General features: G+C 46.6%; 1 protein-coding gene across 4 annotated transcripts; it reads left to right on the top strand.

Moving 5' to 3' along the window:
• Positions 1 to 12,001: 12,001 nt before the first annotated feature.
• LOC140848516 (protein FAM240A-like) lies at positions 12,002 to 15,769 on the top strand. 4 transcript variants are annotated; one of them, XM_073232415.1, is made up of 3 exons: positions 12,002 to 12,078; positions 12,164 to 12,309; positions 15,202 to 15,769. In XM_073232415.1, the coding sequence occupies exons 1-3, from the start codon at positions 12,076 to 12,078 to the stop codon at positions 15,332 to 15,334; spliced, it is 282 nt and encodes a 93-aa protein (XP_073088516.1). In that variant the 5' UTR covers positions 12,002 to 12,075; the 3' UTR covers positions 15,335 to 15,769. The 4 variants fall into 4 exon arrangements, 2 of the variants coding, with proteins under 2 accessions (XP_073088516.1, XP_073088517.1); XM_073232416.1 differs by having other exon boundaries at positions 12,010 to 12,309; XR_012129545.1 differs by lacking the exons at positions 12,002 to 12,078; positions 12,164 to 12,309 and adding an exon at positions 12,338 to 13,063.
• The last annotated feature ends 726 nt before the right edge of the window (positions 15,770 to 16,495 follow it).

Genomic DNA, 16,495 nt, shown 5'->3' with positions numbered 1-16,495 from the left:
TGGATTCAGAAGCCTGAGAGGAAGGAGTCCGGCCTGGGAAAGGAATTGCTGAGAGAAACAGGAGATGACAGGTACTCAGCTGCTTCCTATGTAACCACCCGTGGGCCCTGGTACAGGAGCACAGCCTTGCCCAAGGTTAAAGCCACCCTGAGAGGGCAGAGTAAGGGGCACAGCCCTGCAGTAAACTACTGATATGGCTTCCAGAATTCTCCCAGACTTGGCCCAGCCATCCAGAGACCTCTTTGCTTGTGGTGACCTTATTTCACAAACCAAAAGAAGAGAAATGATCTTCAAGTAGCAGCAACCTCAAGAGATAAAAGGTTGGCATATTTGTGGTCAGGACTGTCCTCAAAGTGCTGTGTGGGAAGGTCACCATCCCTTTTTGCACACCTTTTACCTGTGTTGGTGGTGGGTTTGTGGCTGTTACACAGCCAATGAAGGTGAGCTGTGAGGAATCACATGGAGTCGCCTGGATTCCAGGTCCCACAGTCCTTGATGCCAAGCCTGCACTTTCTACTGATCAGACCCGGCAATCCTATTCTACTGGGGCATCTGTTCTTTAACTGGACCATGTCGGCCATAACTATTTTCTATTTAAATATCAAAGATTTAAAAATTTCTATTTAAATATCAAAAATTCAAAAATCCCCTACCTCCTTCCTATTAACATGATGACCAGGGATGTGACATGTCTTAGGCAGGCGTGGCTCAAATTATACAATGTTAATCATATTTTATAAGGATATTTATAATTTTTAGCTTTTGTGCGTAATATAGGGGTCCATTTCAACCAATACAAACACACCAACTTCAAGAGCGTGGCTGGGGTCAGACCGGCTTAAGTTGGGTCCCAGCTCTGCCTCTCCCAGCTGCAGGGTCACGGGCACAGTGTCCAGTGTTTCCCAGCTCCAGTTTTCCTGTGTATAAAACAGGACAAAAGCTGCAATGAAGGAACCTTCTAGAACCTAAAACACTATAATATAAACAAATATTAGTTTCATCCTGCCTTCCCCCCTCATAGAAAATTAGTCTCCTATGCTCAAACTTAAACATCTCTTTGCTGCTTTTATACTTCTTCTGCCTGGAAAGCAATGGGATAACTACTGTGTCATGTGTGAAAGCACTGTGAGCTCCTGGGGGGTGGGGCTCACGACGGAGCCTGAGGAAGCAGGAGCATCCTTGGGCTGATGGGCGGGGTGCATGTTACCAGCTCTGGGCAGGCCCTTCCTGATCCAGTCAGCTTATCCCCGAAAAGCAGCCTCAGCACCGCGGCAGCCCATCTGAACTCTCCAGGTGTCCCAGAGCCAACATCAGCAAGAAGACAGACACACTACGGACGTGTTGCCGCCCCGATTTCTGCCTTACTGACCGTGAACTTGCCGTAAAAGGCCTAAATGGTCCTTGCATCTCAGCAGTGAATGAAACTGTCTCCCTCTAGGGAGGGGCTGCCCAGAGCCCACCCCACAGGACAGAGCGGCCCTCAGGGGCTCCGCCGCATCCTCAGTCTGGGAGGCAATGTGTTCCCTGCCAACCCTCTTCTGACCAAGGGCTCATGACTTCTTTACTTCTGCTCCGTCCCCAAACTTAGTAAAGCAGCTCCCTTCTCATAAGTGAGCATCTGCTGGCTGGACCAGGTACCCTCTTGCCCAAAACGGAATGACACTTGATGGTGAGGATTCCTGGTTGCAGGCTGGCCTCACTGGCTGGGTGGGTCTTCGCCCCTGGGTTGTTATCTTCTGCAGGAGAGTCTTCTGTTCATGTTGTTTATTTCTGTCTCTCCCTGCCCTGCTCACCGCATCTCCTAGCTCAGCCCCAGAGCCATGAGTGTATGTGCGCTGAATGCAAATGTCTCAAGATCCAGCTGGGCCTTGGCAAAAACCCTGTAATTTTACTTCACCATTTTGGAAGAACCCATAGTCAAAACTTGAATCAGCATAAGTACCCTTCTTTCCAAGAAAGGAGAAAGAAGAAAGACCCAATGACAACAGCAATAGAAGCGTCCCCATAACTCACTGCAGCCAGAATCCCAGGTGCCGAGGGGCTTGGATGCTCCAACCCCTCCCCTGCATGCAGCACGCCCGGGTCTTGGTCCATCAGTACCTTTCTCCACTAAAAGGAGCCAGGGCTCCTCAGAGAAATGACTCCAGGACTGGGGTAGGGAAAATACAGATGAGCCTGGGACATCTCATGCCAAAAGGTGTGGGGACATACCGAAAGACACAGAAGCCAGCTGCATGAGGCTGCCGCTGAACACACTGGCAACAATTTGAGCATCAAGATTAATAATGGTAGTAATGGATTATAGTTCATTGAATAGAAGAAGATTTCATGAGTCCCTAGTGATAGTAAATATATCAGCAGGCCAATAAGACAGTTGAGAAGAGGAAACTATAGAATGCCGTCGAATAAATGTAGAAGGAAAGATGGAGTTAGAAACGTACATTTGCAACCATCATAATAAAATTATTACAGGCAAGAGTCCTCAGATGATGCTGAAACTAGAGGCTGAAAGTTTGATGAATAGCAAGATATTTACATAGCCTCAAAGTATCTCCCCACCCAATATTCACTAATTATAAAGGGAGAAATAGTAACTTCACAGTGGACAAACTGGCAGACATCACTTATTCAAGGGACCGATGTTGACACCACCAATTTTGGAACAAATGGCTCTCTGTGCCTCCTGTTAGAATGTCCTGAGCAGGAAGCATCACTTCAGTGGTACCGAGGGCAAAAATCTACGATCTGACATTAATGATGGATGAAATATCAAACAAAATCAAGTTGAGAGGCGTTCTTCAAAATACCTGTCTGTAGTCTTTAAAAATGTGAGTGTCACAAAAAACCAAAAGGAAAATTTAGTGTTCCAGATTAATAGAAACTAAAGATACAAGGCAAGAAAATGCAGTGTGTAATCTGTGGCTGGGTCCCAGCGGGACAAATTTCTATAAGCTGCACTGAGAAAATTTGAAACACAACACGAATCTTACAAAGGCTCAGCTAAGGTAGCCTTAGTTTCTGTGAATCATATTGGATACGTCAGCCAAGGTAGACTTAGCTTCTGACATTGATATCTGATATCTGCATGTATCAGTCAGTACAGGCTGAGCTATGATGTCGTAAAGTCAGCATCGAAATTCCTGAAACAAACAAGTACAGGAGTTTGTCTTTTGTTCCAAACCCCAGGACAGGTACAGGCAACTTTCCAGGGCCACCCAACATCGCAGCATCCCAGGCTGTGCAATCACCTGGCGTCTCCATCTCAGCCGAGGCTTCAGGTTCGCCAGGCAGGAGCAAGCTTGCGGAATCTCATAAGAGCTGTGGGCCTGTAAGCAACACGTGTTCCTTCTTTTTCCAGGTGTTTGCGTAGTGCTAGTCCCACGGCTCTGCCCAGCTGCAGGGAAGTCTGGTAGTTCAGTCATCCATGTGTCCAGGAAAGGGAGGAGAACCAAGAATATCAAGGTTCTAGAAAAGTCACCCGTAGCCCCTGTCCTGGAAGCTCCTGCTCCCGAGGGGTCCAGGCAGCAGAGAAGGAACCTTGCTAGAGCCAGGACTAGGCTCAGGCAAGGAGCCAAACCCTTCCCTCCTCACAATTCCCACAACCTCTAGTGGGACCCCCTTAGGACTGTGGCTTCTGGGGGACTAGCTCCAACTAATCAGAACAACTTGAAATTAAACCTTACAGTGACAAATGCAAAACTTTGCAGATGTTAAAAAAAAAAATCACAAACACAGGTGGAAGTATGACAAACTGGGAAAAATAGATGTGCCCTATTATCCCCAGGCCTGTCTTAAGCTGTGAGGCTTATTAAATAGGATTTTAAAAATTTCCTATTCTATACAATTGACCCTTAAACAATATAGGTTTGAACTATGTGGGTCACTTATATCTGCAGATATTTTTCACTAAACATATTGGAAATTCTTTTGGAGATTTGCAACAATTTGGCAAACTATTTTCTTTTTCTCTAGCTTACTTTATTGTAAGAATATAGTATATAATACATACAACACAAGGTATATAGTAATTGACTGTATGTTATTGCTAAGATTTTCTGTCAACAGTAGGCTATTAGCACTGCTAAAAAACACAATTGAGCTGAGTAAGTTTGAAGATCTAATTGGCTTTATTAAGCAATTCATGAATCAGGCAGCATCCCACTTAGCAAGTAGAGATGGTCCAAAGAATTGTATGATCTGAAAATTTTTATAGAAAGGAGGGTGGGGGGAACTTAGTGGCCAAAGATCAGAAGGGATGTGTCAGGTCAGGGCACTTTGCCTTAGGGGATGAATAAGGTGCCTTACTGTGCAGATCACCTCCTCTTCAGGGAGTGGGGGGAATGGAAAGGGCGCAAGTGACACATTACCTCATCAGATTGCCTCTTGGTTGCTGACCAAAAAATTCCTGATTGGCAGTTACGATTACGTTTCTGGGGGAGGCTGAAGTTGCAGTTAGGTTAGGTATTAAGCCCCCTTTTGGTGCCTTGGCCTAGCAGAAGTGACTCCATTTTGGGTCTGTGGATTTTCTTTTTAATAGAAGTTAAGTTTTTAGGAAGTTCAAAGTCATGTGCAGATTTTTGACTTCCTGGGAGTCAGTTCTCCCAGGCCCAGCATTGTTCCGGGCTCAACTGTAGTGCCAACAACGCTGGTATTAGCGGCGAAAGGACCTGGCTCTCCTCCTTCCCTGGGTGATCATAGACCCTGAAACAAGGAAAATACATCAGAAACAGGTCCAAGTGAGTGACCCTAGCTAGGGACACGCACGTGCTCAGAGTCAGCCTACCCCACTCCCCACTGAAGGGAAGCTTTGTTGTCTCTGAAGTCTTCTTAAAAAACTTCTCAGAAAAAAATCTAGAGATAACATCAATCCTGGGCACACCCCCATTCTCAGTGAGGTGCTGGGTTTTACTCGGATGGAGAATCTGATTCAGACGACATGTAGGAAGAATTTCTTCATCAAATAAATTAGATGCAAACGCAGAATGACAGTGTGCAAATTCAGAAGGTTGTCAACTCAACATTCAGTTGAATTGGGAAAATCACAAATGTTTGACCTTTGAAGTAAACAAATTATGAAGGCTGGGAAATTCCATGCTAAGAGATTAAGCGGGCATTCAGTCCGCTTGTGAGCCCAGGGGGAGCAGCAACACCTGGGAAGCATAACTTGATAAGATTTTTCTCAAAGGACTTGCTAATGGCTTGGGAAGTAAAGCTTGGGAATCCCCTGCAACCGAGAAGGCTTTAGTATTTAGGATGTTAGTGCAAAAAAAAAAAGAAAAAAAAATCCTTCAAGATAACCATTCCCCTATTAAACATTCAGTTCCACTGTGGATTTCTTTTAAAGAGGAAAAAGGAATTAAAACACTCACAGTAAAAACATTTTACTAGCAATTTGATCCTATCCTCTCTGCTGGCATCAAACATTTATCAGCAGAAAAACACTAATAGCAAAATAGGTATTTTTTACCTTTCTTTCAGTGTACTTGGGGCAAATCAGTGTCGCTCTTCATGTCACTTTGAATAGATGCATGGCCTCCAGATCTGCCTCCCTCTCTCTCCTGGGAAAAGCCCTCAACTTGATGATCGGTTCCAGGCTCCATTAGGCATTCACATTCAGAGGGAACAGCCTTATTAACCCTCAGAGATTCGACATCACCTATTTCAGTTCACTTCACAGCCCAAAGATTTTGCAGTGGAGGCTTGAGCTTTAGTGCTACAATTCAAGTAGCTAAGTCAGAAGCATGCTGAGCAGGGGCCCAGTAGGCTTTGATGAGGACTTGGCTGTTCTCAGACAGGATCCTTCTAAATGTTTAACCCAAGAACATAGCGGGCTCCTGGAAATGGCTCAAAGGCCCCTTTCAACTGAGAAGCCCTTCTAAGTTGGGTGCCCTTTATTAGAAGACAGTCATGGCAGGCCAGCTCCTGCTCCTACTTGGGGAGAAGTAGGCAGACTGCAATACCACCAAGCCCTAGGCATGGATTAGAGGCTCCAAAGGGCAACACGCCTCTCTAAGTCATCCTGTAACATGACCCCAAAGTGTGACTTGTCACAGCATCTCAGGCTCTTTTACCCTCCAAGGGGTGGAGGGCAGCTCTGCTTGATGCACGACAGGTTCGTGCTCACGGATAATCCAGAACGTGCTCTAAAAAGGAACTCTGTTTCCAGCCAAGTCATGGTCCCTGCAGGGCCTGCCAGAGAAGAAGCTCGCCTGCCCTGAGGCGGGCAGGGGGAGTAGGGGACGGGGGCTATTTATCATCAGGAAGGTGAGACTTCTGTGATTCTTCTACTAATTCGGTGCATGTAAACTCAAAAGGCCCAGGCATTTCTGTAAGTGCTCCGCCCCACGTATAAAGGTCCAAGTCCTGAGGTTTCAGGACCAGGCTGAAGCCTTTCTAAACCCCACAGCTGCGATTTCCTCCTTTACACCACATCAAGACAGCAGCAGATTCATCTCAAAGGTAAAGGATGTTGAACTTGAGTGTGCCTGTAATGGTTCATCTTTGACTTCTTGGGAGAAGTGAAATGGGCATACTCCTTGGAAACCTCTCTTTCTCAGCCACAGGGCGTCATCTTGCCCTCGGAGAACCCTACTTTGCATCTGCTTAGGTGTGACTTAGACATGGCGCTTTTCCATATCAAATTTATATATTTAAATGGTGCATTCAGAACAAGCTAAACTGTGAGACAGCCAGTAATCAGTGCCAGTGCTCAGTTCACAAGGCTCTGGTAAGATGAAATACTGTGCAGAAAGACAGTGCATGCTGAGGGAGAGATGCTAAACTCCTGGAGATGCTGACAGGCCCAAGGAATGTTCAGATAGAGAGACTCACCAGAAGGCTAGTGCTTAAGGGGATGTACTACACTTTGGTCTTCGTAATTCTGAAACAGAGCTTCTTAAACTTAAATATGCACATGAATCATCTGGGGATCAAGTTCAAATGTAGGTTTTGGTTCACATTTGGGGCTTGATAAATCCTGCATTTGCCCCAACTCCTAAATGATGCCCAGGCTGCTGGCTCATGACACAATTGAGTAGCAGGTTCAATGGTGTTTCAGGGAAAGTGATCTTTAGATTTTTTAATGACTGAAATTTACCAAATCAGCAAAAAGCCAAAATATATTTTGTTAAAACCATCCATGTTCTATCCTTAAATATGTTTTTATATTAACATAGTGCAAAAAATGGCTCGGGTGATGTGCTCAGTTCTATGAATTTCTCACACAGGCAGCTCTGTGTGGTCACCGTCACAATCCATACAGACCAGTTCCCTCACTCCCCAAGAATCCCCTCATGCTATGACTTTGTAGTTAGATTCCACCCCCAACCCCAGGCAATTATTTAGCTTTGTCTTTTCAAAAACATCACATTAGTGAAGTCGAAGAGAATGTGTAGTCCGTTGAGACTGACTTCTTCCACTCAGCAGGATATGATGCCTCGAGATCCATCCCAGTTACCAAGTGTGTCAATCATCTGTTCCTTGGTAAGCTACGCAGAATGCCATGGTGCGGATGCTCCAGTGCTCACCCGTTCACTCACTGGGGGACTTCCGGGTTGTTTCCACTTTTTGGCAATTACAGATAAAACTGTGGGGTACTATTGTAATGGTATTTTGTTTTTAATTTCAGTTTCCAGTTGTTCATGCTAGCATATATTAATTTTGGGGTATTGAGCTCAAATCCTGCATTGTTGCTAAACTCACTTATTCTAGGAATTTTGTGTGTGTGTGTTGTTTGCTTCATGCGCACTTGAAAAGAATTTGTATTCTGCCCTTGTTGGGTGGAGAGACCTATAAATTTCACTTTAATCTAGTTGCCTGATGATGTTCAGTTTCCTGTATCTGTGATTTTTCTCTCTACTAGGTCAGCGGTTTGGGATCAGAGCCACACATGTGCAACCCAGAGGCACCTTAGGGGTCATTAACAACTTTTAAGGAGTCTCCTTCCCCAGGTCCACCCACCTCTGTGGTATCCCCCATAATTTCCAGTTCCCTGAACTCCCTTTTTCCAGTCAGGTTTTGGCCAGGTTTATGACCAAAAACTCCCTTTTTGGCCATAAGCCTGGATTTGAGCTACCAATTCCGCCGAGCACTTCCGGCTCTGCACCCTCGTCTGGGGTCACGTGCAGAGAGGCTTGATTGATTGAAGAAAGAAGCGGGGGTCGCGGCACCCACAGGCCCGCAGCTCCTCCTATGGGAGCAAGTGCTCCTACCCTCAGGGCTTCGGCCGGCGCGTCGCGGATGGTCTGAGGGAACAGAGAGAAACACAAGGGGCTGCCCCCATTCTCGGAGCTCCAGGAGGGCCTTTCTCCCTAGAAGCCGAGGACCTCTGCAGCTCTCCGCGGCCGTGTTCCCACTTCTGGGTCTCTGGTTGCTTTGAGAGCAAACTGGGGATACCAGGGTGAAAATGGAAGACTCAGCGCCTTCAGCACTACCTGGGATTCAGTCCCCTGTCAGTGCACTCATTCTGTCCCCACTTTGGAAACTATGGAGAGACAGGTTAGAGTGCACTTCCTGCATTTCATCTGAACTGAAACTCTTCGTTCTATTTCAAGCCATGATCTTTATGAAGCTTTTTGAAATGTTATGAAAAATAATCACAAGATAGTCAGGCGGTCTTCTGAGGTGTTGGGGACAGAAGAAATAATTGGGGCACTACCAGCTGCTGTGCAACAAGCCGCTCTAACCAAAAGTCGTAACATTAATCAATATAAGCCAAAACCCTAAAAAACAAAAAACGGAAAGCAAAAAGCTCTCACATTCCTTAGTCTGGGTTAATATTCCTGAGTAACCCGAGCCATGGGAAACTAAAGGGTTGGCACTGCGCTAGCTTCCACCTCATGAACATGCCTTTGTCTCTGTCGGCTCACTAACATTTATTGGCCCTTCGTGCATTGCAGATGCCTCACGGATGGTAAAACTCCAACACCTTTTGTTTAACGGAGTTGATGCAAAGGTGTTATGTGCTGTCATTTTCTTTAACACTACTAGATTTTGTAAAGTTCACAACTGTCATTGAAGTTACTTTTCCGAGTTGGTGACAGACTGGAAGCGGTAACACCCAGTTCTCTCCCTGGAAGTGCCATCTGGTGGATGGCGTTCTTGGCTGAGGAGATAGGGAGGAATAGAGCCATTTGCTTGTCAAGGACAGTACCCTGTAGTTCCCAAGGGCTTTCCAGCTATTGATACTTTCCTCATCATACTTTTGCAAGGCAGAGTAATGTCTGCATTTTAGAAGCCAGGAAACCCAAACACAAATGCTCACAGAAATGCATGGTATCTGTGAAGGAATGAGCTAAACCCTAACAATGAGATGCTGACAGTCTCCCAGTAGGTTAGGGCCTGGGAACTTGGATCAATGTCTAGTCCAAAGACAGAAGACACTTCTTGTCTGCTTTTATTGAGGCAAAAGGTATATGGAATAAAATTCACCCATTTTAAGACTGATAAGTTTTGGCAATTGTTAACAGCTGTGTAATCATCTCTATAAACAGCCTATAGATGGTGTCCATAACCCTAAATCCCCCAGGCCCCTTTGCCTTCAGGTCCCTAACCCAGCCCCAGGCCACCACCATCTGTCTCTGCAGCTCTGGGTCTGCAGGCCTCTCACCCAGGCCTCTGCAGAGTCCACTTCCTGCAACCTGGGTGCTCCTATCTCACATTCTACATACCCCTTCACCTAGGAAGCACCTCGAGGCCCTCAGACCAGCTCAGACGACTCCTCTTGTGCACCCGGGATCCCAGCTCCTGCGTCTGCAGCTTCAGCAGCCTCCAGACCCACACACACATAGTGCATCCAGACGAGCTGTTGTGAAGTGCTCTGAATGTATGCACAGTCCCTGCTCAGGCCGAGGCTTCCATTGTCTTAAATAAGTAAACACTTCAGAGTTAAATTGAGCCCTCCAAATTTTGTGGGAAAAAATCTAGTAAAACAATTCATTTCTCCAAACTGTGTGTCGCCTGTATGCCAGAAACTGCATATGATCTCAAAATTATCGGGATCAGGATCATTTAGTAACTATGCACTCAGGATTTAGGGTTATGGACATGGTCTATATACTGTTTCTGGAGATGATCACACAGCTGTAAACAATTGCCGGTGCAGATGAGGTTCGTTCCTTGGGTTTCCTTCAGAAGCACATCATGCAGTAACATGTGTCTGAAGGGCCCCCCAGGGTCAGTAGGCAGTCAAGGTGCCCTTACACTGTCCCTACAGGCTTCCCTCAATGCCTGAAGCACTGCCCAAGGGACCACTGCTGGTTCAGGATGAAGATAACTCAGGGGGTGGCAGGGACATTTATTCAATTCAACAAATATTTATGGAGAACCACTGCATGCTTAAGATATTTAAATAAAGCAGGATAGTTTGCATTTCCAAAGAACCATGCTCTGGGGTGGGGAGTTTACTGCAAAGTCAGCTGGATCTCTACTCTTTTGCCAAAAAAGTATGAGATCACTGAGCACTTCTAGGAGGTAAGAAAGTCCTTCTCTTCCTCTACTGGGGACAGCTGTGAGGAGTGGCTGGAGCCTGGGCCAAGGGTGACAGCTGCCCCACTTACCAGCTGTATGACTTTGGTGAATGAAGTCAGATCACTACCTCTGCACCTCAGCTTTCTTACCTGCAGTATGGGACATAGTGCCTACTCTGTACGCTGGCTATGGCTGTGACAGCCCTGTGCCCAGCCCTCCCCCACCACCTCTGTTGGCCAGCTCTAGACACAGACGTGACCACACAGTGAGACGATGGATCAAACACTGCCATCCTCACCTTGGCTGAATGTTGGCATCTGAGAGGGGGCTTTAAAAACCTCTGGTGCCCAGGTCACATCCCAGCTGATGAAATGCAGCCTCCCTGGGGCTGAAGCCCTGTCATCAATACAACTCTGTAGCTGAGTTCAGTGGGGAAGCTATCAACCCCTGATCCAGAAGGAAAGAGAAATGGCATGATTTCATCTCTAACAGAAAGAAAGTAGGGGAGGGTATTATGATCATTATTGTTAAATATAGTATTATGCCCTGTACAATGGAGGTTTAAGAACTATAAAAGGACATTTAATCAGAACTTTATAAATTTTGCAAAACACTTTCACATTCATGATCAAATTTGATCTTCAGAGAAATTTTAAAGAGAAGGAAACTGAGTCCTGGAGAATGCACTGACAAGCAGAAGGTACATGAAGTTAATGGTCAAACAAGTCTGGAGTAAATGCCTGACTTCAAAGCCCTCTTTCCATCCACCCTGCCCCCTGTGCCAGTCCGGCTGTACAAGAGAACCGTGTCCAGACCTAGATGCCTCCCCAGTATCACTGACCCTTGGACGCTAACCCCAGGCAGCTCCAACTCTGTGTGGCATTGCTCAGGCCACCCCACGAATGCCCTCCTCTGGCGTTTGCCATCTCTGCACAGGCACAGTCCCTGGAGTCTCCTCTGAAGCCCCCTCGCCTCCATTTATGGCATGGAGTCTCCTGTGGATCAGTCCACTTTTCAATCCCCTTGCCTCCCAGCCTCTCCCTGGATATTTCCAATAGCCACAAGTCATCTTGCCCTCCAGTCCCTGCCTTTGCCCTGTCTGCTCGACGCACTGAGGTCTGGGAGTCGGGCAGTTTCTTCATGTAAAAAGTGATCATGTTTGTGTCTGATGTATAATTCCATACACACACCCCAGAGCACAGCAGAAACTGGGACCGTTCCTGTGGCAAACGCCTTTAGTAAAGTACTTGAAAACCCGCAGCAGTACTCAGCCTGCTGCTGACCGCCAGCTATAGTCATGGGGCCACCAGCAAGCTCTGTAACTCCTCAAGCATACCACTTATGAAATGAGGAAGATGATGTACACTCATGAGGGTGTTGTGGCAATTGAATGGATAATTAAATGGACTGTACACACCAGTTGTTGATAAAAAATTGAGAAGCCACTCCTCTGTGAGGACCAAGGAAGGTCAAAGGTATTGGCCTGTGACATGCCACCCTCCCCTGGGGAGCTTCTGCATTCACATCACTGGGTCCTGAGAGCAAGCTGTGAGGTGGTGTCATTGTCCTCCTTGTGAGGTTGTGGTTGCCAGGCCCTCCCTCAGATGAATGGTAGGGCCTGGATTCAAACAGTGTGTACCCTTTGGAGTCCAAGGGACCATGTTCTGTGGGGGGTTGCTGCTATCTTCTTTTTCAGGGGATGAACAACCAGTATGCCCGCCGGGAGGTCTTCTGCCGGAACACCTGTCACGAGCTCAAACGCTTCTGGGAGAGGGAAATTGGCAAACAGACTTACTACCGAGAATCAGAGGAGCACCGCCTGGGAAGAAGTGCACTGAGAAAGTATGTGGATGGTTTGTCTATTTTTTAATTAATTTTTAAAGCAGACTTTATTTTTTAGGGCAGTTTAGGTTCAGAGCAAAACTCAGCAGAAAGGCAGGCATTCCCATACAGCCCCCTCGCCGTGTACAACCTCTCCCACGACAGACATTGACGCATCATTGTTTATCACCCTTGTCTATTATTTTGAAGCAAAATCCATTTCCCCAGCAGAATGCCAGATGAGCATCTCAGAGGATGTAATTATTTTAATTTTCCGTGTGTACATTCCTGCCACCACCTATAGTTATGGGCAATAATTTTCAAAATTCTTCTCAGTCAACAAATGTACTGTCATTCTTATCTTTATAAACAGAGACATCTCTCCTCTCTGTCACCATTTCTGGCATGTGAGGGTCACACTAAACTTGCAGAGCAGGTCAGCAGATGAGTCCGTGCAAAGCAATCCAGCAAGCAGCGACCAGTTTTCAGGATGCCGTGTGTGGTCCCCAGAGAAGAGCTGATGGACTCCCGCTCCTGTGCTGGGCGTCGCTGCTCTGGCCAAGCCAGCCAGCCTGCCAAGCGGAGAGCGGCAACTCGCATGCGCAGACCGTCACTGTGGGAGCCGCGCGGCTCGCTGCGCACACGCCGCATCTCCGCTGACCGCTGCGGCCACGGGCTGTGCGGGGCCGGGTGCTGGGGGAGCAGAGGCGGCCTGGCCCGGGAGCACCGCCCGGACTCCGTTCCGGCAGTCCGGGGCCGCTGGGCAAGACCGCGGGTCAGTTCACGGGAGTGAAACTCTGTTGCCTTCCAAACCCCCTCCTCACGGTAGAGGCGAGCCCTCGGGGCTTCCACATACACAGACTAGCTCGGCTGTATTCACAGCCACGGGCAAGAAAAAACAGGCCATCCTTCATGCTGGAGCATCGTGTCATCTCTCATCGGAGAGAGGCTGAGCTGGGGCAGTCAGCAGGCATTTCTGCGGCCCCTGCCAGCCTCCTTCCCTCAGGCCAGGCCACTCAGCACGCCGCCAACCAGAGGCCACAGTGAGTCCCATGCCCTGGGCGCGTGTGCCCCCCGGGAGCACGACGCAGAGGCCTCAGGGGCAGTGAAACCCGCCTGAGAATGATCAGGAAACCAAAGCCTACAGGAAGTGCAAGGCAAGGGGTGAGCAAAATTGGCTCTGGGACAAGCTATGCCATTCATTAAAACATGAAAATACATGCGGGCAGCATCTCTCTGTGCATGCCCCGCTGCAGGAAAAAAAGCTTTCTGGTTGGTGGGATGTCAAGGCTTTTATTGAATCCTTCTCCCCCATTTCCCTGGGTAGCCTTGCTTCAGAACATCTCTGATTTTAACCACTAGTCTTGTCCCTTCAAAAAATGGAGAACACAGCCCTGGCGGAGGCCCGGGACAGGGCTCAGCATGTCATTCCCCTCCCTGCTCCCTACTCCCACTTAGTCCGGCACTGAACACAGCAGCAGCAAGACGCTTGAGGAGAATCTCAGCCCTCTGGGTCTCCGGGTGAGACAGCAAACGCCTCAGCTTCCTCCTTATCGTTTCTATCATAGAGAAAGAGCCACTAAGAGAAGCCAGAGGGATGTTGGGGAGGTACTGCCTTTTATGGTGGGGACCAGTTGGCTGACAGTGTTGTTCACATGCTCCACATCCTTCCTAATTTCTTGTGTGCTTGTGTTATTGACAGTTGAGATGTGGGTACTGAAATCATTAGCTCTGCTTGCGGATTTGTCTGTTTCTTCTTACAGTTCAATCACATTTTGTTCCATGTATTTGGAAACTCGCCACACAAACATTTAGGGTTGTTATACCCTCTTGACGAATTGATCCCTTTATTGCCAAACGATTCTCTTTCTCTTTGGTAATATTCTTTGCTGTGAAATCTACCTTGACTGATATTAATTTAACCACTCCAGAGTTCTTTGATTTGGGTTAAGATGGATTATTTTTCCATCCTTTTACTTCTAACCTATTTGTGTCTTCATATTTAAAGTGATTTTCCTGTAGGCAGCCTATATTGGGATATCACTTTTTGATACAATTTGATCATCTTTGCATTTTCATTGGATTGTTTCCATCATTTGGTATGACTGGGTTTAAATCTACCATCTTGCTATTTGTCTTCTATTTCTCTTACCTGTTCCTTATTCCCTTCCTTTTTCTGCCTTCTTTAGATTAGTTAAATATTTTTTATGATTCCATTTCATCTCTTCCGATCGCTTTTTAACTATATCTCCTCGTGTTACTGTAGTGGCTGCTTTACTCTCTGTATATACATCCTTACCACAGTCCAACTTCACTTGGCATGTCGTTCACTTGATATGTACAGCATAAGAATCTTACAATGGTATTGTCCCATTTCTCCCTTCTCGGCCTTTGTGCTGTTGTACAAAATACAGTTTGACTTCCGCATTTGTTGTAAACCCCACATTACATAATTAACAGTTTTGCTTTTAACCATTGTCTGCTGTCAACCTGGTGTCACTCTCCTTCAGCTTGAAGGACTTCCTTTGACAAGTCTTGTGCTGATAGTCGGCTAGTGATGAATTCTTTCAGTTTTTGCATGTCTGAAACATCTTTATCTCACCCCTGTTTTTGAAAGATAGCTTTGCTGGGTAAGCAATTCAGCACAGACAGAATTCTTTCCTCTCCATTAAAGATATTGCACTTCCAAAGGAAAGTTCACAGGATTAAGATTTTAAGATTGGAACACTTTGAACAAAAGTGAGAGTTAAAATATGTATCTATTTAAATTTGCAAGTCCTCTGCATACCTTAAAACCTAACTGCACACACGTGAGTGCACATACACACACTCTCAGAAAAAAGGAAGGAAGCATCCCTGAACCAACAGCCATGGAGATGAGCGCTCCATTCATGTGTTTTCTTTCTATCTCAGGCTCAGGGAAGAATGGAGGCAGAGACTGGAAACAAAGCTGAAATTGCAGAACAATCCAGAGGAGACTGAAAAGCGAGCAAATGTTGGCCGACAGCTTCTTGCTTCATTGACACAAGAGGATCCCAAGCACTGAGGTCCTCTGCTAGGAGAAGTCAATACACGTCCCTGAGTCCCTTGGCTATAGCAACAGATCTCACACTGTGGTTTCCCCACCTGTGGGGGTTTACCTGTCATCCCTTCCCAGCACTAAATGGAAATTACTAGCCAACTCAGTCCTCTCCACATAGGCCCAGGATATTATCCCAAATGTCTCTAAAGATAGTTTATTTAATGTCGAAGCTCCATGCAGTATACGTTATTTCCAGATTTTAAATTCTAAGCACACTACAGGGATGATCTTCATGCATAGTAGTTTTGCTCCTATTTCTAGGAAACTGTTGCATGTCATCCTTCTCCTTGTTTTCTTTTTATGACAAGAGAAATGCACCTACCTGCAGAAATAAAAATATCATGAATAGTCATTAAATAAGCTTAGCAAATAAATTAACCTAATATAATTTTTTCTTCATATGAATTCAATTGGCTTATTCAAAACCATGTTTACCTAGAACCATTCAATAAGCTCAGGATACTTTTAATCAAACTTGGCTGCCTTGCCATCGCTGGGGTGCACGCTGTTTCACTGCCTCCACATGCTTGCACTGGTTAGCTATCAGCTCAGTGAAAGTAGGTCAGGCCACCCCAACAAGTGTTTGCCACATAGATTCTGGATTTGAAATATCACTTCCCAGCCTTCTCTCAGCATAAGGTCGGTGCTTCTAAAAGTGCAAACTATAACTGGGCCTGGGGCAACCGCTCCCAACCCTGGCAGGGGAACAGAGAGCTGCGTGTTGCCAAGTACCTGATGGCTGTCGATAGCACCTGCAAGGCCGTACATGCCCAGGGCAGTGCTACCAAAGACAGAGAGCAAGGCAGGGGCGCTCTGGACAGGAGCAGGTGTGGTGTTGCAGTCCTGTAAATGCCCTGATGTGCCAGTAAGTGCTCCACCCACATCCTCAGGGAGCTCAGAAGGCTCCATCGGGGCAAGGGGAGCCCCCAGGAGGTAAGAAGCGTTGGGGGAGCATTTCCCCAGGTCCCCTTACTTATGTGAGCGAGGAACTAGGACTCCAAACCCGCCCTTCCACGATGGTCTGTCATCTATTCTGGGATTCAGTTCAACTGGCAAAGTATGAAATTCATCTGGGTTCATTTGAGAGCATTTTAATGAAAGATGCATTTCTACTGGATATAGAAA

This window comes from Manis javanica, chromosome 3, assembly GCF_040802235.1.
Source record: "Manis javanica isolate MJ-LG chromosome 3, MJ_LKY, whole genome shotgun sequence".
NCBI lineage: Eukaryota > Metazoa > Chordata > Mammalia > Pholidota > Manidae > Manis > Manis javanica.
The sequence above is the reverse complement of the archived record's forward strand: the minus strand, read 5'-3'. Positions and strand labels throughout refer to the sequence as shown.

Coding starts and splice junctions, on each gene's coding strand:
- LOC140848516 (XM_073232415.1), top strand. Junction 12,310..15,201: donor GGAAGAAGTGCACTGAGAAA/GTATGTGGATGG, acceptor TTTCTATCTCAG/GCTCAGGGAAGAATGGAGGC.